The following is a 25056-nucleotide window of genomic DNA, read 5'->3' on the forward strand; positions in this document are numbered from 1 at the left end:
CAATTCTGAAATCAATATCTCATAAGAGTTCCCCCTCCCCCTTTTAATATGACCTCATTCAGATTCAAGAATCAGCACACCACTCTAAGGAAACAGATCTCAAGGTTAACAGTAAAAGGAATATAAATATATGTGTTGTTTTCATAGTTGATTCTGGGATCTGGTCCAATATTTCTGCATCGCCCGGGTCAGGAGAGATGGATCCATTTATAATCGCTTCTCATTCATTCAACAGGGAGGGCTGAGTGCCCAGGCCTTTGTGCGTGTGGAGGTGGAGGACGTGAATGACAATGAGCCCGTGTTTAACCCAGACACCTACGGGACCAGCATCAGTGGCCAGACCCAGCCTGGCACTGAGATCATCAATGTCTTTGCCACTGACAGGGACTCTGGGGTCTACGGGACAGTGACTTATGAGCTCGTGCCTGGAGACCTCTCGTCCCTTTTTACCATCGACTCCACCACAGGTAAGTTCTCTGCAAGCGGCAGATGTTGCCGCAGAGCAGAACAAAGGTGATTTTTCCTTGGCTCTGGGAGACCGGGACTCACTTTGCCTCACAGAGGGCAGCAGGGATCACTGGGAAGTGTCCAGGCTTCAGAGTTAGGTGGGGACTGGAGCCGAGGCCCAGCTCTGCTGCCTGCTGGTTTTAGAACCTGTTTTAGTCTCAGTCTCCTGCCTTAAAAGTGGTGCTGCTCTCCCTATGTAGCAACGTGTTTCTGAGCACTTGAGGGAACAAATTAGGATAAACAGCTGCCCAATAGTGTTCATTTGCAAATGGTCATTTCCTTCCGTATAGATGGTCATGCTCTCATGGGACGGCATGCATGATTTCAGTTAATACTTAACATCCATGCAAAGAGCATTATAGGGGGCTGGAGCGATAGTACAGCAGGTTGGGCGTTTGCCTGCCTTGCACGTGGTCGACCTGGGTTTGATCCCAGGCATTCCATATGGTCCCCCAAACACTGCCAGGAAGAATTTCTGAGGGCAGAGCCAGGAGTAACCCCTGAGCATCACTGAATGGGACCCCAAAGGAAAAGAAGATCATTGTAAGAACATCTAGTGGTTGGCCCTTTCTTCTACTTTCCTGGTCTTTTTGGGTCTTTGCTTCCCCATTTGTAACTTGATATTTAATGTCCAGTAGGCAAAGAGTCTTTTAGAAATAATCAATAGTTAAGTGGCTACCCCTCAGCTTCCTATTGGCTGCTTACCAAGTAATACCTGGAGTGTTTGATTACAGGAAAATCAAAACTTTCTAAACATTACAGTGTTACGGACTGGAGCTATAGCACAGCGGGTAGGGCATTTGCCTTGCACATGGCCGACCCGGGTTCAATTCCTCCATCCCTCTCGGAGAGCCCGGCAAGCTACCGAGAGTATCCCGCCGCACAGCAGAGCCTGGCAAGCTACCCGTGGCGTATTCGATATGCCAAAAACAGTAATAGCAAGTTTCACCATGGAGATGTTACTGGTGCCCACTCGAGCAAATCGGTGAACAACGGAAGGACAGTGCTACAGTGCTACAGTGTTACACTGTAATGAGTTGAGACATTAGACATACCATGCTTCCAAAATGAGGTTGTACAGGTTTCTTTTACATTTCTTTTCTTCCAAAATTAATTCTAGGTAGTCAGGATATGGCTCGGGTACATGCCTATAAGGGCCAGAGCAATAGCACAGTGGGTAGGGCATTTGCCTTGCACACAGCCAACCTGGGTTTGATCCCCAGCATCCCATATGGTCCTTTGAGCACCACCAGGAATAATTCCTGGCAGATCCAGGAGTAACCCCTGAGAATTGCTGGGTGTTGCCCAAACCCCTCTTGCCCACAAAAAATAAAGCACATGCATAACATGTGTGAGGCCCTGAGTTTGATCCTCGGGGCTGCATGCCTCTCTGAGCATCACCAGATTTCCTTCGGGTGACCTTTGGCTCTGCCAGGTATGGCCCCAATCAAAGTAGTTTTATCATGGTGAGAACATTTATCCTAAAATCTGCCTTCTTAACGAGTGGGTAAATGTAAAATACAGGGCTGTTCACTGGACAATACTGTCCAGCTGGTCTTCAGAGATTATTCTGCTGAACTGAAATTTGCTCTTGCTGGATAAGCAGCTTGCTTGCCAATCATCCTTTTCCTCTTACCCCCGTGAACAACCTCTATACTCACATTTTTCACCGGGACTCCCCTTGCTCTTATGTGGGATCGGTCCTGTTACTGCTTTATTTTACTCAGCAGAACAGTCTCCTGTTTCATTCAAGGAGATAGTGTGCAGACTTTTCTTTTCTCCTTTTTAAAACGTGAAGTGTGCTTTTCTCTTGAGCAAACATAGGCTAAATTTGGTTTTTTGGACACAAGCATTTCAAGGCCAGGACAGAGTCTAGAGACCCAGGCTGCTTCTAGTTTCTTGCTGTTCTGTAGTTCTTGTTGTAAAGTACTGTTTCATCCTTGGTTTATAATATTATAGGATTTCAGGGATGTGGCTTCCTACTATCATCTGTCCGTAACATGATTCTTACCTGTCACCTTTCAATTGTCGTTGTTATCCCACCACCAAAAGCCCACCTGCCCCCCCCAATCCTCTCCCATTCCCTCTGTTAACCTCCATCACTGCACTGAGTTTAGGAGTTAATTTTCTTGCTTTTTGGTCATTCATTTGCTTTAGTTGATCATATTCTCCATATGAATGAAGTAATTTATCTTCGCAGTTCATTATTTATTTCCTGATCATCTTATTGTTCATCAGTGTTATTGATAAAAAGGTATGTCATCTTTTATTTTATTTCAGGTCATTGAGTGACTCTGTGTGTGTGTGTTTCATAAGTTTTTTTTTTTAACCAGTCAGCTGTCAGTGGGCATTTAGGTTTATTCCTTGTTTTGGTTAGTGTGAATAATAATGTTGCTATGACTGTAGAGGCACAAGTAACCTTTCTTGGTTTTTATTTCTATCTGCAATAGACTTTCTTTCTTTCATTAACTGGGAGTTTCTGTTGTATGTACATCGCATTTTCTTTACCCATTCATTTCTGGGTAAACACATTAGGATGTTTTTACAAGTAAGCTATTGTGAATAGTGCTACAATGAACGTGGAAGTGCAGGTATCTCATAGAGATTAGAATTTTTTTTTTTAAAGATACAATTTTATTTTACTTTTTTTGCTTTTTGGGTCACACCAGACAATGCACAGGGGGTTCTTTGGCTTTTTACTCAGGAAATACTCCTAGCGGTGCTCAAGGAACCATAAAGGAAGCTGGGAATCGAACCCGGGTCAACTGCATACAAGGCAAATGCCCTACCCACTGTACCAGCCCTGAGATTAGAATTCTTCTCAAATCCCCTGCCCCTAAACATGGCCCTAATAAACTTTATGAGGAAGATGAGGCTGTTCTTGATCATGATGATGTCAGCTACTAGGATAAGGCATTTTTGTATGTTGTTTTACTTAATATTTGGGGATTTTACTCCTGGATCTGCTCTCAGGGATGACTTCTGGTGGTTCTTGGGAGGCCATCTGGGGTGTTGGGGATGAAACCTGGGTGGGTCTTATGCAAGAAAAAGATCCATATGCAAAGAAAGTACCCCCTGTGTATTTTGTTCTGGCCCTTGAGTCTTTACATTCATTACAGCACCCGGTAATTTTCCCAGGATATACTATCTACAAAGTTAGCTTGCCTTCTTACCCAGCTCCATTAGGTAGAGCCAATGATTCTTTCCTGTGAAGTGTACTTGAACTGGTGTGTGTCTGGCTGGGAATTAATTGTTTACAATGGTTTGAGATTTTTTTTTATAAGTCAAGAACTTTCCTTGCTCAAAATAATCCACTGACGTGGCCCCTTTAACATTTCAAAGATTAGAAGAAAATACTTTTTTTTTCCGGAAATTAGTCTGCTTATCTTGGCTTTTTCAAAATTAATCTAAACTGAGGACCTTAACTGCTTGTCAAATTGTCAAACCCTCTAGGGTACTAGCATTGCCAAAAATATATAGGTCAGCCAGCAATCAGGGCATTGAATCTAAAAGCATTTAGCAGATTGTTTTTAATAGACATCAACACACTTATCGTCTAGTTTCCCCTGGAAGATCTTGCAGAATGAGCTGTACCCATGTTCTGTTTTTAGAAGTGATCTCTGTGTCAGGACTGGCTTCAGTCAGCCACAGGCTCCCATTCCTGGCACCAGACAGAAGACAAATGCCATTGTTAATCATGGAGAACGCTTTACGTGGGTCATTATCTAGAGAAGTATCATTTTTTTAAAGAACAAATTCGCAATGGAAGTAGCCTTGGGTGATTATTGTTGGCAATTTTGATGTCAGTGATTCAGGCTGAAGACATCGCTCTAGCAGTGCTTAGAACTTGGTTCCACTGAATCACAACTTGTAAGAAATTCATGAGGTCTGGGAATGCTTTACTTTAACCTTTAGAAAAGAAATAAACATCTTGACTAGCTATGGGGAAAGTTGCTCGGGAAACAGGTGTCCAGTTCGACCAGTTGAGTTCAGGGTCATCTGTTGGTTGACTGCAGCCTTCAGCCCATTTTCAGTATTGTACAGACTGGCCGGGATTTGGGATCTTGCCATCAAAAGGAATTTAACCCTGGATGTTCTCAAAGGATAGAACAGGAGCTGTAATGAAATATGACTTTCCTTTTTCTGGAGCTGTGTTTTCATAAGGCTCTGGCTTTCTTGTTTCCAATGGTAAAATCCTGTTTTTGACAGAGGCTGCCGGTGTAAACACAGCCTCAAGGATTTGTGTCTATCAGTACCTATCTGTGGAATAAAGGAGTGACTTACAAATCTAGAAATAAGTAAAAAGTGAGTTCAATTCTTATTTCATCTTTTTTTTTTTTTTGAGGCGTTCCAGTGAAATGACCTCGATAACAGAGAACAGGATTTAAATTTAAATTTTTCTCTTTCTGGGCTGGCGTGATAGCGCAGTGGGTTGGGCCCATGCTTTGTGTGTGAAAACCCTGGTTTAATCTTCTGCAACCCAGGATGCTCCTGCACCGCCAGGAACAATCTGAGCATCGAGGCCAGGAACTTCTGAGCACAGCCAGGTGTGCCTCCCGACCCAAAATACAAGAAACTCTTTGCTCTGATAGCGAAGGGGATGCCATGGCTGGTCTCACTTCCTCCAAACTCCCCCAAATTTGCACATATCAATATCACTGTAATCACACTATATTGGAGTGAGGAGAATAGCGAGAACCGATCAGACCATTTAAATATTCTTCCTGGACTTTTCCTAAGCTCATCTCTTCAAGTCACTCATGCATGCACTCAACTGGTTCCCTTCATCCTTTCATGCTCGGGAGGTGCTTCCTTTTATCAGCCATGCAGTTCTGTCTGTTTACATGCTTTGTGTTAGAGCCTCATGCCTTCCTCATGACAGGAGATTTCCCACTGATCTATTTGTGCCACAACCGAGACGCATGCATCAAAAATAGAACTCTTTGACTTACTGTGTTCATCTGGTAAGAAAACTTTTGGAGCACAGTGAAAGGGGGTGTGGCCTTGTCATGGTTGTTTTCTCTTGTGGGTTTATCTTCCTGTTCTGTTTCTGGTTTTCTAAGTTTGTTGTTGGTTCAAAGAACATTTTTGTAAAATATGTTTAGGCACCAGGAGAGAGATACGAGTTGCGCCTTCATTTCTTTTCTTCTCAGTGACTTGGGTTCCTTTGATGTGGGCATGAGGCCGGCCACACTGTTTTGAGTTCTCAGCAGAGGAAACGCATGAGGCATATTTATTAATAGCTCTTTCTTCATGCGTTTGTAATCATGTTTGAATTATAGGTAGATGTGTTACTGGAGCACAGACTCCAGGATCCCCCCAGGGATGGGGGTGGGGGGAGTCTAGGCCAGAACTTGCTTACTCTAAACTGCAAGAAGAAGTATGTGCAAATGACCTCACCTGAAGGAGGTGGGCTCTTCCTGCTCCTGATGGAATGGATTCAGTCAGGAGATGATGTTACCATCAGAAAGACGCCAGAGAGACGTCACTGGTGAAAAGGGATGCAGATCCCTGGCCTCTACACTATTTAGATTCTGGGGGATGGTGGGAAAGGGGGGTATACCGGGGATATTGGTGGTGGGGAATGTGCACTGGTGGAGGGATGGGTGTTTGATCATTGTGAGATTGTAACCCAATCATGAAAACTTGTAACTATCTCACGGTGATTCAATAAAGTTTTTAAAAATTAAAAAAAAAAAGACAGTGAGATGGGAGTAGGTAGATTTCTTAAAGTGATAGTACACACCTGAGGTGTGGGTCCAGGTGATCTAAGGGGAGAATGAGGCCCTGGGTTTGGGGGTAAGGGTTTTTAAGGAGTCAGTTAACCTGGGGAGGGGGACTTTATGCAGAGGGACTTGGGCATGACTACATTGGTGTTATGCGCTCACTCCTATGTCACATGTATCATTAGCATCTAATTATGCAGCTAGGGGACTTGTAAGTGAATATGTGCTTGGGGCTTAATGAGGAGAAAATGAAATTGATTCAGGGTTATGTTCAGGGCGCATGCTCCAGTAGTTATCTGGAACTAGTTTTCTAAAGTCTTCTTTCAATGGAGGAGTTGGTAGCAACAAGGCTGTCTGGGATGAAGCGTCAAGGCTTTTTTGTTTTTCTTTAGATAAATGATTTTATTTTTCCTTTTTTTGGTTTTTGGGCCACACAGGGTGTTGCTCAGGGCCTATTCCTGGCTTTGTGCCTAGGGGTCACTCCTGATGTGCTAGAGGGACCCTGTGGTGCCAGGATCAATGTGGAGTTGGCAGCAGACAAGGCATATACTGTATTATTTCTTAGATCCCCACTTTTTAAAAAATAGTAGCTTCCCACACTGCTTCTCCTATATTGGATTTCTCCTCCACATTGTTTGAAGTATCACTTTATTAGCAGAAAAAAAAAGGAAATTAATTTTGTATTATCCAATTGATTTACTAACTTCCATTGAAACATGAATTCCCTCAAGTACAGATTATATTACGGTGACAAGTTTCAAACATTAGTAGTCACTGGTTGTCCATCTGCCTCCTTTTTAAAATTGGATAATTTCTTGTAGATGCTTGAAAAAAAGGTTCATGACTTAGAGAAAAGTTAATAAAATATCTAAGAGGCCACAGTTGATTTATCCATTCAAGATAGAAAATGACAATTTATTCTTTTAGTAAAAATTTATCCAATGCCGATTACATACTAAATGTTATTATAGATGTTTGGGATACGACAATGAGTTAAGCAGACAAAATATGCTGTGTTTGCAGAGCCTGCAACAGAACCTTGCGTTGCCTTCCCTCTGGTCTGCTCCGTGTTCAGTTGTGGTGTACGTGAAATCCAAGTTTAGCATTACAGAACAAGTAATTAAAGGGATGACTATACCAGTGGGGCTGCCAGACCAGGCTAGTTATGCCTCAATGTCTACTTGTAATCTTTTGTTTGCATGGGTGTGTAGACTCGAATACGAAATCTAAGTAATATACTGCAGATTCTTACTTTATTTCAAGGGCAGATTCTTTTCTAATGTTAGTTTTATGCTCAGATTTCAGATTCTGTAATGATGATCATAATTCTTCATGATTGCCACTTCCCTACGTTTAGGACATTCTGATTTGCAGTTAATAAATTAATACCATACTTCATTTCACAAAAGATCTGAGTCGTCTCGTGCTGAAAAAAAAAGTCTTTCATTTGAAAGACGGAGACTATGGTGGGTCATAAGTACTTCATCTGTGTATGTCACTTTCATAGAAAAACAAGGCATGCTAGAGATTTCTTAGTTTTTCCAGAATAAATTCTCAGGCTCTCAGAGATGGAAGGGACTTCACAACCCAACTCTAACCTAATGGAGGAAGAAATTGAAGTTGAAAAGGAGTCAGCGAATTTCTTAGGGTTGCATAGTTGGAATTTGGCATAATTGCACTTAATGTCTTACTAGACTTATTTATTTTCTGTTTTATTGCAGGTAATATCACTTTCCATGTCTTCCCCATATATTTCTTATTTGAGCATTATACCAGAGCTGGAAAGAAGCAATGCAGATATTTTTATACCCATCTGACAAATAAGGGTTTAAGTACCAGAGTTTTAATGACTTGCTCAAAATCACTAAAAATAATACTTGAATTTCCTTCTTGGACTTGCATTGTAAGGCTCTCTCTATTATTGTGACTTTGAAAAACTAAAGAGGAAGCTAAGATAAATATAGGTTCTGTTGGTCCAACTGAGATAGAAAGTTAATTTTTCATGTGTCTTCCAGTATAAACCTATCTGAAATGTTGATTTATCTGTTGCTTAATTCATTACTTTCCACTGAATAACTAGAGTTCATTTGCGTCTTTTAAAATTGGAACTTTTTTTTAAGAATTATTTTAGTTACTGAGGGGGGGCTGGAGTGATAGCATAGCAGGTAGGGCGTTTGCCTTTCACGAGGCCGATCCAGGTTCGAATCCCAGCATCCCATATGGTCCCCTAAGCACCGCCAGGAGTAATTCCTGAGTGCAGAGCCAGGAGTAACCCCTGTGCATCGCCGGGTGTGACCCAAAAAGCAAAAAAAAAAAAAAAGGAGTTATTTTAGTTACTATCATGATATGAGAAAATTTTGAAATCACTTCATTTCTTTCTACCACAATTTGGTTACTTAGATTTGTGTGCAAAATAAGTAGCCTAATGTAGTGTTTTATACCTATTTCTGTATTTTCACAAACTATATAGGAAGGATGAACTGGAGCGATAGCACAGCAGGTAGGGCATTTGCCTTGCATGCGGCCAACCCGGGTTCAATTCCTCCGTCCCTCTCAGAAAGCCTGGCAAACTATGGAAAGTATCCCGCCTGCACAGCAGAGCCTGGCAAGCTACCCGTGGCATATTTGATATGCCAAAAACAGTAACAACAAGTCTCACAATGCAGACATCACTGGTGTCTGCTTGAGCGAATCAATGAACAATGGAATGACAGTGCTACAGTGCTATATAGGAAGGATAATCAATATCTAATAGTAATGCTATATGCTATCATTTTTGTTTGATTCTATTTTGAATAAAGCACACTTACAGACTCCACGCTGATGAAAGTCGTGAGTTTGTGCTTGTTACTGAGCTTACTAAACTCTCTCATATAGCTTAATGTTTTACTGACCTGAAATTTAGATCATTATGAAAAATAAGATGGTTAAAATTAACTCCTTTTTTTCCCAGGAGTAAAACTTAGATTCTAGAAGTAATTGATTCTAGAAGTCAGTGCTATCTAATTGTAGAAGAACATTATTTTATATATATTTAGATGTTAATTAAGAGGGAAACTTTGTCTTTTCTAGTTTAGCTTATCAGTTAAAAAATCCATTTCAGTTATTTCCTTTTAAGATAAAAAGTGACAAGATAATGAGTATAGACAAACAAAGCCTCATGCTACTATAGATATTTATAAATTCAGGTACCAAATAATTAAGTCATAAAATAGTTCCCTGCAAATAAATCAATGTTAATTTTCTACATTTACAGAGTTAGTGGTTGGTTAATGGTAACTTGCAAGGAGAGAGAGAGAGAGAGTGAGAGAGAGAGAAAGAGAAAGAGAGAGAGAGAGAGTCACTGTACTTTAAAGTTTTGAAATAAGTGCTGCAATTTTTAAGTGGACAAAAGCATAAGCAACAAGAGCTACTAGTCTAATTTTATTTAGTATATACTTACAACATACATAATTATATAATGCATACGAGACAGAATTCTATTTTAAATTTTCTAATAGAGCTCAAAATTTTTTTAATTGAATCACCATGAGATTCACAATTGCTGTTCTTTTCTTTTTTTGCTTTTTTGGGTCACACCAAACATTGCACAGGGGTTACTCCTGGTCATACACTCAGGAATTACTCCTGGCGGTGCTCAGGGGACCATATGGGATGCTGGGATTCGAACCTGGCGAGGCAAATGCCCTACCCGCTGTGCTATCACTCCAGCCCCTATAAAGCTGTTCTTGACAGGATTTCAGTCATACAATATTTCAACACGCATCCCTCCACCAACATGCATCTCCCACCACCAGTGTCCCCAGTATCCCTCACGCCATCCCCTCCACCACCCCATCTCGGCCCCAGCCTGCCTCTATGACAGGCACTTTTCTTCTCTCTCTCTCTCTCTCTCTCTCTCTCTCTCTTTCTCTCTCTCTCTTTCTCTCTCTCTCTCTATTTATCTATCTTTCTCTCTCTTTCCCCTTTCTCTCCTCGCCCCCCCTTCCCCTCCCTCCCTCCCTCCCTCCGACACATCCTCTCACCTTTGGGGCATTATGCTTTGTATTGACACTGAGAGGCCATCATGTTTGTCCTTTACCCACATTCAGCATGCAGCTCCCATCCGTCATGATCACTTCCAGCCATCATTGTCATAGTGGTCTCTTGTCTGTCCCAACTGCCCTTTCTCCCAGCACTTGAGCTCAATTTTTAATAACTGAGTTTATTTAAATGTTGGAGTCAGGTAGCTTCTCTATTGTCAAGTGTTATAACAGAGGTTATCGTCTTGAAACATTCAGCAAACATTCAGCAACTAAATTTCCATACTCATCTCTTTTAAGTGAAGAGTGTTCATTCAAAGAAATGTCTGATCTTCTTTCAAATCTTTTGCAGAACTGCTTCAGTACACAAAATTGACTTTGAAGGCCACTAATGTACTCATCAGTCAGAAGAGGCCTGGTAAAATTAGTTTATAGGGACAATAAATGAACTTTATTTGACTGATAAAAGAGAAACTTGGTCATTTCACTTTCTGCCTAAAGGTTTTTGTGACTTTTTATGGCTTTTTGCCTCAGGACCTTCTTAATCCTTGTTATGCACCACTAGATCCTTCTGATCTGCCTGCTTCCCTCATGGTCCTAACTCTAGTAACATGTCTCTGGAATCTCTCTGCACACTCTTTAGAGCAACTCTTAATTCTCCTTTCCCTCTCCATCCACGTTCTGCCCTCCCATTCCTCTTCGGCATGCTTCCCGTCTTAGGCACCACGCACTTTTTTTCCTTCTTCTAGAAGGGAAACTATTCTTCTCTCTGTTTTCCCTTTCCTGCTCATCTAGTTAAATAGCCCCATTCATATTTCAGAGATCAGTAGAGGAATATGACAGTCTTCTCCCTGACCACATTCAACCAGATACCTGGAAATTTTCTCTCACATCTTTTCTTTGTATTATGTATTTTGTATCATGTGACTGAAGCCTGACCCCCAAAGACACGATGTTTTCTATCTGGTACCTCCCTCCTTACTACTGCAGGCCCTTCTATGTAGTGGATCTACAATCCCATGAAGAAATAGCAATAAGGTAAAAGTGGCTGCCTCTGTAATGCTTAGTCTGATGGCTAGGGAGACAGCATAGGTCAGGACATTTGGCTTTTATGTGCTGGACCCTAGATCATTCCTGGACACTGCATGAATGCACAAGCACTGCTGAGGGAGTCTGTGTGTTCCCTGGCATGCAGAACTGAGCAGGTCTGTAACCAAGGCCCTAACACGTCTTGTTCTGGCCCAATGGCCAATTATCACTAAGAGACTCCCCCAAACCTCATGAGCACTGCCTGGGGGTCCACCCCTGCCCCTGCAAAACATGCTTAGTCTAAGCTGACTTGACAAAAGTAATCCAGACAGAACAAGCTTGAGACTTAATACTTTCCTCAGAGTATTAAGCAGATGAAGCAGAGATTTTCTTCACAAGAAGCAGCTCAGTATCTGGCTCCTAAAGCTCTCCATGACCGGCACCCCGACTAAAATGATGTAATCATCACCCTTCCCTTGAGGAGCTCAGTCGAGTGGTGTAGCAAGTGGGATGCCAATGACCCCAGTGACCAGGTTGTCACGAGAAACTGTAATTGTCGTAAGAACTAAAGACTTGGGCTCTCCTCTTCAGCTTGCCTTCATCATCTAGTTCCCCTCTGGAGAAAGCTAAATCATCTCTGGAAAAGTGTAGAAAGAGTGTGGATTTGGGGCTGTCCTCCCAACAGTGCTCAGGAACACTTCTTGTTCTGACCCAATGGCCAATTATCACCAACCATCTCCCCTAGGCCTCCTGAGCATTGCTTGAGAGAGCTCCCCCACCCTTGCAAAACATGCTTAGTTTGGGGGCCACCGCCTAGCAATTCTCCGTCAGTGGAAGGGCTGGGGAGTGTGGGGCCGTGCAGGCCCTGCAGTGCTAGGGCTCACCTGGCCTACACGGGCAGCAATGCTTGGGGCCCACGTGGAGCCGGGCATCATAAGTGGTCAGACACATACCACACTTGTGCTTTAACTGCTCTGCTATCTCCAGCACCCCCTGGACATTAAGCTTTAAGAATGGACTGAGTTCACTTAGTGCACATTGGCACCAGGTTCAAAGAGTGTGATGGTGCAGCCTCGGCAGGTGCACAGAGATGCAAACGCTTGTGGATCTACAGTGCTCTGTGTTACTGTGCCCTTCATTGGGAGTGAAATACTTAAATTCTGATCGCTACATCTTTCTGACCCGGGCCTGACTGTGAGGGCCTATCATTTGCTGTTTCTCTTGGACTTCTTTGGAAAGGTCAGCCAACTTTTTTTTTTTTTTTGCTTTTTGGGTCACACCCGGCGATGCACAGGGGTTACTCCTGGCTCTGCACTCAGGAATTACCCCTGGACGTGCTCAGGGGACCATATGGGATGCTGGGATTTGAACCCGGGTCGGCCGCGTGCAAGGCAAACGCCCTACCCGCTGTGCTATCTCTCCAGCCCCAGGTCAGCCAACTTTTTAAAGATACAATCACATTTCAGGGACAGTTAACACTGGAGGCCATTGAGTCACACTGTTTCATCGAGGTGACTATCTGTTTGCTTCCCAAGATGGAAATGTTTAGAGCAACTCCACAGAGTCATGACTATGAATTGTGTTGGGCTTCAGAGGAAAGCTCTGGAAAATCTAGCATAGCCAGAGAAGGGATTTATGGCCCTTAGAATCTGAACTGAATTTGGCAAGATAGCTCTGGTTTGGATGAACAAGAAAAGGAACAACGGAGTGTATTTCAGGAAAAGAGAAGAATAAAAATTGAAAAGTCCGAGATGGAGATGAGTCGGCATTTATAACCAGGCATTAAAGCACAAGTTTGGACTGGGCCACTAAGACAGATGGAAAATTCTGCATTCCAAGGGGATTCTAGATTTTGTTCAGGAATGACAAAGAAAAGTGAGAAAACCAGCTTTACTATTCTTGTGAACTTGAGCCTCTGTGTCAAAGGAATAACAGGTTGCTAAATTGGATATGAAGTACTGATACTTTTGGAGTGAGCGGCTGTGGATTTCTGGGTCGTTCCTCTCAGAGAAACACCCCCACCTTCCTGTCTTCCCAGATAATTTGGTCCGGCAGTTGCAGTTCATGGATAAGAACTGTCTTTCTCCTAAAAAATCTAGAGGGGAAAATGCATGTGGGAATGAAGGTAAGGGAGGCCAAAAAGCCCCTGAGAACTGCCAGGTGTGGCCCATAAAACTAGAAAAAAGAATTTTTTTATTTAATTAAAAATTGTTAATGCTTTTGCCTTGCACACGGCCAACCTGGGTTCAATTCCTCCGCCCCTCTCAGACAGCCTGGCAAGCTACCGAGAGTATCCCGCCTGCACAGCAGAGCCTAACTACCTACCTGTGTTGTATTCGATACGCCAAAAACAGTAACAGGAGTCTCACAATGGAGACATTACTGGTACCCATTTGAGCAAATCGATGAGCAACAGGATGACAGTGATACTGTGATGTTGTGCTTTCTTTCATGAGTGTTTTCAAGGATTTATTGAGAGAAAGCTCCAATTGATGATAGTCTCATCTGAATCTCCCCTACGGAGGCAAACACCTGTCCCTATTCCCTTACTGGCTTTTGGCCTCCCAGAGTGCTACCAACTTTCAGTTTCTCCTTCTGGCTTTTTTTCTAAGCAGGATCCAAAAGAGATCCCCCAGCTCTCACTCTGTTCATGGTCCTGTGTCTCGGAGTGACTAGTGCAACCTCTGTGTCTCTACAAACTCCTAAGTGCAGGCTTTCTCTATGCAGAAAACTCTTTTACTCCATTCCCTGGAGTTTGGGAAATAGAGGAACAACTTATTTGTATGGTGTTGATTATCCCATCATTCCATAATTAGAGGATTTGGGGGGTAGACGCACATTTATATATTACAGACATATGCTTATGCAAATGCAGATGCATATAAATACATGTAAATATATGCACATATAAAATATCTTAATGCAGATACCCTGAAGCAATAGCCCAACTTCTAGACCTCTGTGATACAGTTATATAGAGCAATAAGATAATGGGAGTATTCTTTGCAAAGCCTAATGAAAACTCAGATGGAAAAGATTCACTTTGCATGCTGGTAAAAATTCACAGAGCATTTGCTCATTTTAAGTAAAGGCTTGAAAACATTTTCTTTTCCTTCTTTTAGGTTTTGTTTTGTTTTGTTTTATTTTATTTTGTTTTTTGGTGGGAGTTACAATGTTCCGGGAGGGCAACTTTCAGTGTTGGATAACCCCAAGGTTCTCACATGCAGCACTGTGTTCCAGCCATCTCTCCAACACAGAAAGTATTTCCCCCACTTCCTAAGACGCATCCCTATGAGAAGTGAGGTTTCCAACCCTTCCTCATGGTCTCCTGCCTTGGGATGGGTACTGTAGCCAAGGATACAAACTCAACTCTTTTAATAATAGTTCACATTTTGTGTGATGTGAAACTTTTCACACAGAGGGTGTTATCACATATGTTCATCTGTATAAGTTATTGCTAAGCAGCTCTATTAGCATGACATCTAGTATATGTTTGTACATGTTCTTAATGGTAAATATTCTTGACAAAGTCATGTTTATAATGGGTATATGTTTATAATGGGTAAAGATCCTTTTATTTTTGGGGGGTTGTCTTTTTGGGTCACACCCAACGATGCTCAGAGCTGACTCCTGGATCTGCACTAAGGAATTATTCCTGGCAGTGCTTGGGGACCATATGGGATGCCGGAGATAGAACCTGGGTCAGCCACGTGTAAGGCAAATGCACTCCTCACTGAACTATCGCTCCGACCTTTAATATTCTTTTTTTTAAAAAAAATTATTGAATCACCATGAGATAGAGCATTACAAAATTGTTGGTGATGGAGTGAAGTGACTCAGAAGGAGAGGGACAGATATAGAATGACTGCATTAGTTTATGGGATATAAAACACAAGGAAGAAAAAAAGAAACAAAAACCACTATGAAACTAATATCCAAGGCCAGGGAAAACAAGCTTGAAGGTCTGGTCAATGGTTGGTCAGTGATGTGGGAAATGGAGGGTAATTAAGATAGAGGAGGGTCCATTATGACAATACTAGTTGGAAATGGTCACTCTGAGTGTTGAAAGCCGGTAAAGGGTACAAGGGTAAAGATTCTTGACAAAGTTATGTGTCTATAAGCCCCTATATTTGATATATGGCCTCCCTTTCTCATCCTTTATTCTTTCCTTTAATTTGCCAAGTAATGATGAATGATGTAAATATTTACAATGGAAATTTTGGAAATAAAGTAGAACATATATTGTTATAAGAAATAACATCCGGTGTGCTGTCAAGTATAAAACAGTAAAAATAACTTATAAAGTTACATTTTGCTTCCTGTTTTCAGTTGTCAAATCACTGAGCCCTCAAAACTTGTCATTAAATTATCTTAATTTAAAATATTAAATTTGGAATTTGGGAGAATCATTGGGGGATCATTACATACTCAATGATTCTCACCGGAGAGAAAATTCTTTTAAATAGCAGAGTGAGTATGGTACAGATATGTATTTCATTAGATTTCACAATTTGCCATATGTTGGTATGCCACATTTTGCTAGTAATTTGAGTATTTGAGGCATTATGTTTGTTTGTATCTGGAAATCACATGTTCAAACAGTTTTATATAGATAATTTTTGCAGAGTATATTCATTCAACTCCAGGGATTTATTTAATTGAATACAGCTCTCCTAAATATCTTCATCTGCTTGTTTTGAAATATTTCCATTGATATACATCCTTGAAGCTTTTTGCATAATGAAAATGCTATTTTTAGAGATGGATCTGTGCAGTTATTTTTAAAGGAACACATTTTAATGTCCAGTCTGAATATTCACTGTAATAATGTAAAATTTTTTAATATAGTACTAAAGAGAGGTACATTATTTTTTGCAACCAACTTGCCTTTTCTGAAACTCATGTGTGTATGTACACTTATATACACACATATAACAAATTTTGAATGCTATATAACAAAATCTACAGACTGGGTAGCTTAAATAAGATAAATTTATTTCTCTTAGTTCTAAGGACTATAAACTTGAACTCAGTTTTCTGTCAGATTTTTTGTTTTTGTTCTGTTTTGTTTTGTTTTGTTTGTTTGTTTATTTGTTTGGGTATTACACCTGGCAATGCTTGGGGTTACTTCTGACTGCACTCAGGAATTACTCATGGTGGTGCTCAGGGGACCACATGGAACAATATGAGCCCAAATTTTAAATTGACTGATAAAATTTAATGGAGCAATATTTAGTATTAGAACATTAGTATTCTAAAAAAAAATACTCAAACTCTTCTTTCTGTTTTGGACCTGTTATGTTTATAGATAGCTTGCGGCATGAATGAAATGTCCAAAAGTTTTGCTGATGTGGATAGGAACTGTGTTTTATGTTTTACAATGGGAGTATTGTACCTGGAGTAGGTCAGACATTTTATTTTTGGGATTGATAACGTATTATGACAAAGAAAAGGAACATTAAAAGATCTTGACTATAAATAAGTAGAAATAATCTAGTTGTGATAGGGCAGACTTTTTTTTTTAAAGTAAAACAGGTTTTGTTTGGAGAATTTTTAAGGTGTGGAGGGGGAGAAAGGGGGGAGAGAGAGAGAGAGAGAGAGAGAGAGAGAGAGAGAGAGAGAGAGATATGCACTCAAGAGAGAACATGGTCTTCTCCAGGGGCAGACAGAGCCCTTACACACATCCTAGCATTAGACATGAAAGCATGAAACTACACATCTCAAGAGGGGAGATGCAGGCGACTCGTGCTCAGGCACCACACGTGCTTGACCGCATAGGTGCAAGCAGCACATGGATTCTGGCAGCATATGTGCGCCTAGAGCAGACTTTTGACTTAAAAAAAAAGGAGACAATAAGAATTGGAAAGATAGTACAGTGGGTAGAAACCTGCCTTCATGCCTTTGACCCAGATTCAATCCCTGCAACCCCATTAGTCTGAGTCCATCCAGGAGTGATTCCTGAGCCCAGAGCTAGGCATAAGCCCTGAGTATACCTCTGGATATGACCCAAAAATGATAGGGGATGAAGTAAGGGTGGTGTTGGGGGGGGGGGAGCCAAGGGAGGAAAACAGGCAAGTAGGCAAGAAAGAAAGGAAGGAAGAAATTAAATGGGTTTCAACATTTATATGTTTAGAAAAATAATTATTCTGTTATTTTTGTCAGCAACTAATAAACTAGCAAGAACTGCAGTATCCCTTCATTTAACTAATAGCCATGACCAATTATTTTGAGATAGCGTTCATAAAGCTCAGCCATATTTTTGTAAGTAAATCTAATTAGCTTTATTCCTTCATTTAACTAATAGTCACAACCAATTATTTGCGATAGAGTTCATAGAGCTCAACCATATTTTTTGCGTGTAAATTCATTTAATTAGCTTGCCTGTTCTTTTTCTCATTAAACAGCACTAATATGTTCATTTATAAGGTTGACTGTGTTACATCAGTTCTTATGTTTTCAAACTCGTGGCCTAAAGAGTAGTTTTAATAATCTTAAATAATTGACTTTTTTGACATTAATGACTCTCTCTCTACCTTAGCCACTGACACCTACATAAATCCTATCTTGTCTCTTGTTTCTATAGTTTAACAGTAACTGGTCTTCTAAAACCCCCAACTGTTGCTATTACACTTTCTCCTCAACAAGGATGCAGTAGGATTAATTGGAAAATAGAGCTGTCCTACATGATCTGTTCCAAGACAGATGTCAGAATACTACAGCAGATGAAATTTTTATTCTTTGTGTAAAGACAGGCTGGAGGATAGCACATGGGTAGGGCGTTCGCCTTTCACGCGGCCGACCCATGTTTGATTCCTCCTCCCCTCTCGGAGAGCCTGGCAAGCTACCGAGAGTATCACGCCTGCACGGCGGAGCCTGGCAAGCTACCTGTGGCATATTAGATATGCCAAAAACAGTAGCAATAAGTCTTACAATGAGAGGCGTTAGTGGTGCCCACTCAACAAATCGATGAGCAACGGGATAAAAGTGACAGAGACAGTGTATAAAGACAGGGTCTTAGTGCCTGAGCAAGCTGTAGTCAGCCCATCATCCTGCCTTAACCTGGATTGATTACCTTGGGTCCAGCATTGTGAGTTGCTTGTATGGGTGTAAGGCCCAAAAGAGGGTGACACAGTTTATGCTTTTCAGGTAAACTGATGTCCTTTCCTGCTGTCCAGTATTCGCATGCTAGGAAATTATGGTGTGTTCACAGAATTTAGATTTACTAATGTGAAAATGTGCTCATTTTTTGGCTAGAAAAATGAATGTTTGGGGCAGGATTAAACAGAACTGGAGATTAACCGACAGACAGACACTTATTATAAGGAGTCAACTCATGTAAATATTGAGCTTAGCAAAACCCAAGATCTGCAGGGAAAATTGGGACACTGCAAACCAAGAGAAATACAAATCCAGTTCAGAGACCTGTATGTCAAGTTGCCCAAAGAGCCCACGTTTCAGTTACTTTCAGGAGATAACCAGGGACCCAATTGGGAAGTAGTCAGGCTGGAGTAATTCTCTAATTCAAGGGAAGCTGAGCCCTTTTTGTGTTGTTCAAACTTTGCACTGACTTTCCACGTCAGGGACGGTAAGCTCAGTCTACCCAATGAAACGTTGGTCTCATCCATAAACACTCTTTACTCCAAAAAGCAGAATGACATTTGGCTAAAGATCTGGGCTCCTGGGGACTTGTTCATGGTCAGGTTGACACTGTTGTGTCAATATTTCAGAAGTGACTCTGTTCATCAGTATTTATTGCATGCTACTGGCTTTTAAAAAATCCTTTGCTCTATTCAGGAATTATTTATTTAGCATCATCTCTTTCTCATCTGGAGTCTACTACACTTTGGTTGGCGGTCTGTGCTCGAGATGGTGGCGGTCTCACATCTGTTGCTAATGCCCAAATCACTGTACAAATTCTTCAGACAACTCTGGCCCCGGCGGACTTCGAAAGACCAAAGTATACGTTCTCTGTTTATGAAGATGTGCCTGAAGACAGTCCTGTTGGAACAGTGAAAGCAAAAGAATCCTTGAGTAAGTATTTCTGACAGTGTAGTCAAGCCCATTATTGGAACGTTTCCTGGACTTCCCTAGGCCGTACCATCTTGAATAAATCATTCCATTCCTTCCTGCAAGAGGAATGAAGAGAGAGCATACCGCTGGTGGCTTGCTCCTTGTCTTTTCATCATTATTTCCATCCTACAACATTTTTTCCTAATCACAAAAGTAATAGACACTCTTTTTTTTTTCTTTTTGGGTCACACCCGGCAATGCACAGGGGTTACTCCTGGCTCATGCACTCAGGAATTATTCCTGGCAGTGCTCGGGAGACCATATTGGATGCTGGGAATCAAACCCGGGTCAGCAGTGTGCAAGGCAAACGCCCTACCTGCTATGCTATTGCTCCAGGCCCCCAGTAATAGACACTCTTGAAAGAAAGTTTAAACCAATTCAGAATAACTTTAATGTTAACTTTAACGATAACATCTGCTATAACCAACTCACCAAACACTCTTTAAACTTTTCATTTTTACAAAAAGATAGCCCACCATCTTTGCTGCTAAAACTACCTTTTACCCTCATTTATGTATTATAATATCTTTCCAAGAAGCTACACCTCATTTTGTCTTTTATTTTTTTAAAAAAGGGTTACATTGCATTTCAGCTTTGATATAAAACATATTCATTTCAGCATTCCCCCTCTGCCACTTGAATACCTCCCCATTTGTTTGTCCAAATAGTCTTTAAACAGTATCATAATAGGATGTATAGATAGTTCTCTGTGGAATAAATTCTTCACAATGAATTGCTCATCTAAAGGCTTTACCCTCCCTCCAGCCTCTTTCTCTTTGCCTTCCTGCATCCTTTGCGGTGAGTATTTTCCATTTACAGGCAATTATCATAGAGAAATATTGCTATAAATGTAACTTGGCAGCTTCAAACATCCAAATCAGCCATGCAAATAATTTTCTGAACATCTTTCCCTTTTGCCCTATGCTTGCACAAAAGAAGAACTATCTTATTTCACTGGAAATCTGACCTATCCCTTGCCTCTTGGACATTGCCATTGTCACTAATGCATCCTTTGCATCAGGTTTGAGAAAGCCTCCCTTCAGCGAGAGAGTTGTGACCCCCTTCACTGCATCCCTGCAGATGTGCTTTATTTGAGTGTTTTCTGGTTTTTGAGTGCATATTCTTTCTGCACACCATTGTTGCTTTCTGCTTTCTTTTGTTTAGATTCCTCAGAGCCAATTTTGTATAGAATTTCCTCTGGCGATCTGGACAGGAAGTTCTCCATTCACCCTTGGTTGGGTACCATTCGGACCCAGAAGCCTCTGGACCATGAGACTCAGCCTGTGGTGATGCTCACGGTGCAGGCCCAACTCGGCAGCTCCCCGACCTGCAGCAGTACAGAGGTCAACATAACCATCATCGACGTCAATGACAACCCGCCCGTGTTTCCCAAAGTCTCTGATGAGCTTCGGATCCCGCAGACCACACGGCCTGGCACGGCCTTGTACCATGTGCGTGCGACCGACAAGGACAGCGGGCCCAACGGCTTCGTCCGTTACTTGATCGCAAGCCAGCATTCTGCTGTCTTTGCCATAGACTCCGCCCTCGGTGTGGTCTACCTCAATGGGAGTCTGGGAGCCAGCAGGCCTCAGAGGCACACCCTGACGCTCATGGCCCAGGACTTTGGGGTCCCTCCTCAGGCGTCCCTCTTCATGCTGACGGTGCTGATTGAAGAACAGGAGCCAAGTGACCTTCCACTGACCTTCGAAAGTTTGGTCTATCAAACGGAATTGAGTGAGTCTCTCGCACTGATGACCCAAGTGCTGCGAGTTCGGGCACATCCCCTTGGCCCACAGCACACAGCCTGGACGCTTCGGTACTCACTGGAACCCGGCAAGGAGTCGGCGGCGTTTGGCATCGACCCTTATACTGGGTGGATTTATTTGCGACGACAGCTTGACTATGAGTTTGCACAAACGTATTGTTTCAGAGTGTTTGCCTGGGCCCCCGAGGGCAGACTGTTGCAGAATGTCAGCACGTCTGTCATTGTTCACGTGCTGGATGAGAATGACAATTCCCCTGTCTTCATGCATGATGTGCTGTTTTTGAAAGTCAAGGAGAGCCCCCTTCCCCAAGGGGTAATCGGCAAAGTTTCAGCAGTTGACAGCGACTCAGGAAAGAATGGGCAACTGTCATATTTCCTTTTGTCCGATGGAAAGTGCTTCAAGATGAATCCCATCACAGGTAGCGTTTTGTAGTGTTTGTCTATTCCTTTGAAACTTTTGTCCATTCCTTTGGATTGACAAAACCGAATCTTATAGCTCTAACATCAGTACAAACATACACTTAAGATTCCACTTTGTAGTAAATACCATATGTGGTTATGTAGTATTGTGCCTTGAAAATTAAGTTAAAAACTGAATAGAATTTCCCCCATGAGTCTCTTGCCACTTCTCTTTCCTCACATTCACACATTGCTAATATGTGGTTCTTACTCTGAATTGCATGTACAGCTTAATTGGAATGAAAATGATCTTTCTATAAAGTATTTTTTTTCTTTTTCAGTCATTCCCAGCGATGCTTAGAGGTTACTCCTGGCTCTGCCCTCAGCATTACTCCTGGCAATGCTCAGGGGAGCATATGGGATGCCAGGGATTGAACCGAGTAGGCTATTTGCAAGGCAAACACCCTATCCGCTGTTCTGTTGCTTCGACCCCATAAAAAATTGTTTGACCCACACCTGGTGGTGACCATATGTGGTTCCAGGGCTCGAACCAAAGTCTGCTCCATGTAAAGCAAGTGCTTTAGCCCGTGTAACATCACTCCAGCCCTGAAGTAAAACACTTTTTTTTAACCAACTATTCTTTTTGATTTGTAGATGTTCTAGAAAGTATTTAGCTAGTATTTCATTACATATAAACCATTGGTATAAAACTAGAAGACAGTTCTTTATTTTTTTAATTATTTTTTAAAAATTTTATTGAATCACCATGAGATAGTTACAAGCTTTCATGTTTGGGTTACAATCACACAATGATCAAACACCCATCCCTCCACCAGTGCACATTCCCCATCACCAATATCCCGGGTATACCCTCCCTTTCCCACCCTCCTCCTGCCTCCATGTCAGACAATATTCCCCATACTCTCTCTCTCTCTCCTTTTGGGCATTATGGCTTGCAACATAGACACTGAGAGGTCATCATGTTTGGTCCATTATCTACTTTTGGCATGCATCTCCCATCCTAACTGATTCCTCCAGACATCATTTTCTTAGTCATCCCTTCTCTATTCTATCTGCCTTCTCCCTTTTGCTCATGAAGCAGTCTTCCAGCTATGGGGCAATCCCCCTGGCCCTTGTATCTACTGCCCTTAGGTGTCAACCTCATGTGATGTTATTTTATACTCCACAAATGAGTGAAGTCTTTCTATGTTTGTCCCTCTCTTTCTGACTCATTTCACTTAGCATGATACTCTCCATGTCTATCCATTTATAAGCAAATTTCATCTTTCCTAACAGCTGCATAGTATTCCATTGTGTAGATGTACCAAAGTTTCTTTAACCAGTCATCTGTTCTAGGGCACTTGGGTTGTTTCCAGATTTTGGCTATTGTGAACAGTGCTGCAATGAATATATAGGTACAGAAGAGGACAGTCCTTTAAGATCTCAAAATGACTTATTGGCATATTTCCTCATTCTCATTTTATAAAGAAAACAGACGAAAAGTGAAGATGTTTACAGTGAGGTTTTTGTCAAAATTTAATTATGAAATTAAAATAAAGATGTTATTCTACTTAAAGTTTATATTGTGTATACATTTATAAGGAAAAATCCTGGTTTATTGAACATTACCTTTGCCCACTAGTACATTGGGGGTGGGTGTTGGACCACACCTTGCTGTGCTTAGGGCTAACTCCTGTTTCTGGGCATGAGGATCACTTCTGTGGTGCTTGGTGGACCACATGCGATGTTAGAGATAGAATCCTCATTGACTACATGAAGAGAAGTTCTGAGCAGTCTTGGGAATGACGGGAACTCCAGCTCTACTGTGATTTTGAGTCACCATCACCCACACCCACTATCAGGCTGAGCCTTGCAATCATTTTTACCACTGACCCCCAAACAGTCTGTTTTTCAGAGTTAGTTATAAATGCTTTTACATTCAAGAGCTAGGTTTAAAAATTCAAAAATTTAGTTGTTGTGAGGCCATAGAGATAGCCCAGAGGGTAAGGCCCTTGCCTTGCATTCAGCCAACCCAGGTTCCATCCCTCGCATAGCATACAATGCTCTGAGCACTAACAGGAGTGATCCTTGAACACAGAGTAAAGAGTGAGCCCTACGCACTGTTGAGTGTGGCTCAAACAAAAATAAAGACCAACACCTCTCCCCCGCCAAAAAAAAATTCAGTTACGCGTGTGACTTGTTAAACATGACACTTACCATGAACACTATCTAAAAATTAGTTTATACAGTGAGAAGACAGTGAACACTGCATTTAAGCATACTCAAACATGAACTTCTGGCTTTATGTGTGATTTCAGTTTTTAGGTTGGTTTTGCACAGTCATTTCATTTGGATTGAGGGTAAACTATTTTGAATATATCGGGAAGTGCGTCCCAATTGTTTCCTGTTTGCTTTCTCACATGTCTTTTCATAAACAATTAGGAAATCAATGCTAGATGAGCGCCAGCTTCCGGAGACAGAGCTGCTGGCCTCCGGGGTCCTTGGCTATAAGTGGAGGCATCTTCAGTTTAATATCAGAATCTCAATGGCTAAAACATAAAGGCAACTTGCCTAGGACACATAAAATAAAGCTTAATAAGGAATAAGAGGTATTTGGAAAGTTACCGTGCATCCTGCATGCATATTATAGAACAATAAATAGCTCTATACATAAGAGACAAATCATTACCTAAGAATGCATTTTTTGGGGGAGGTATTATGTCATTATTGTAAAGTAATGATAACAACCATATGTATGATAATTGATAATTTACAAAATGCTGTCATGTTTCTGATTGCTTTTGTTTCCAACAACTCAGAAACTAGGCTCAGAGAGGTATTTATGTGTCTGTTGTGGAAAGACTGGAACCAGCCTCAGAGCACTTATTCTAAATGGCAGCATCAGGAGGAAAATGCCATCATTTAAAATATGCATTCTTACAAAACTCCCTAGAGAGTATTTCATCATTTGTCTGACAAATGATTATAAAGTCACTTTTTTCAAAGTTCTCATGGTTCACCGTAGGTTATTGCAACATAAGAAAGGACAAATTTAAATTGGCATTCAAGAGGATCTTTGGGAAAAAAAAATCACTGAGCACTGGAGTCAAACTACAAAAACATAATAAAGTCGTGCGCATTTTTTTTTCTATTCTGCAAATGGATTTGGTTGTGACCAAGTGCCTGGATTCAGGTCAGCCTCTTTGTTCCCGCCCTGTACTCTCCAGGTGAACTGGTCGATTGGGTAGGTCTGGATCGCGAACACCGGGAGCATCACCAGGTGACCATCCTAGTGACCGATCATGGCTCCCCACCGCGAAATGCCACCATGACGATTTACATCGCTGTGATGGACGTCAATGACAACACACCCTTTTTCCCACAGTGCCTCCCTGGACAGCAACTGCACGTCAAGGTCCGTGGGGAAAGCAGCCTGGCCAGCGTCTTCTGAGTCACTTGTTTTGAGCGCCATCTTGTGGTAGAAAGGGTGAATTTATCAAATCTGTCTTAGACTTGGCTTCCATTTCCCAAAGACCTA

General features: G+C 41.6%; 1 protein-coding gene across 1 annotated transcript in view; it reads left to right on the forward strand.

The window, feature by feature from the left end:
* The window catches only part of DCHS2 (dachsous cadherin-related 2), a 275427-nt gene that overhangs the window by 151649 nt on the left and 98722 nt on the right, over positions 1-25056 (forward strand). The window contains exons 3-6 of the mRNA XM_055144802.1: positions 236-467; positions 19079-19315; positions 20519-21538; positions 24746-24933. Coding sequence (XP_055000777.1) covers positions 236-467; positions 19079-19315; positions 20519-21538; positions 24746-24933 — 1677 coding nt within the window. The remainder of the gene's footprint in view (positions 1-235; positions 468-19078; positions 19316-20518; positions 21539-24745; positions 24934-25056) is intronic.

Source organism: Sorex araneus, chromosome 7 (assembly GCF_027595985.1).
Source record: "Sorex araneus isolate mSorAra2 chromosome 7, mSorAra2.pri, whole genome shotgun sequence".
Classification (NCBI taxonomy): Eukaryota; Metazoa; Chordata; class Mammalia; order Eulipotyphla; family Soricidae; genus Sorex; species Sorex araneus.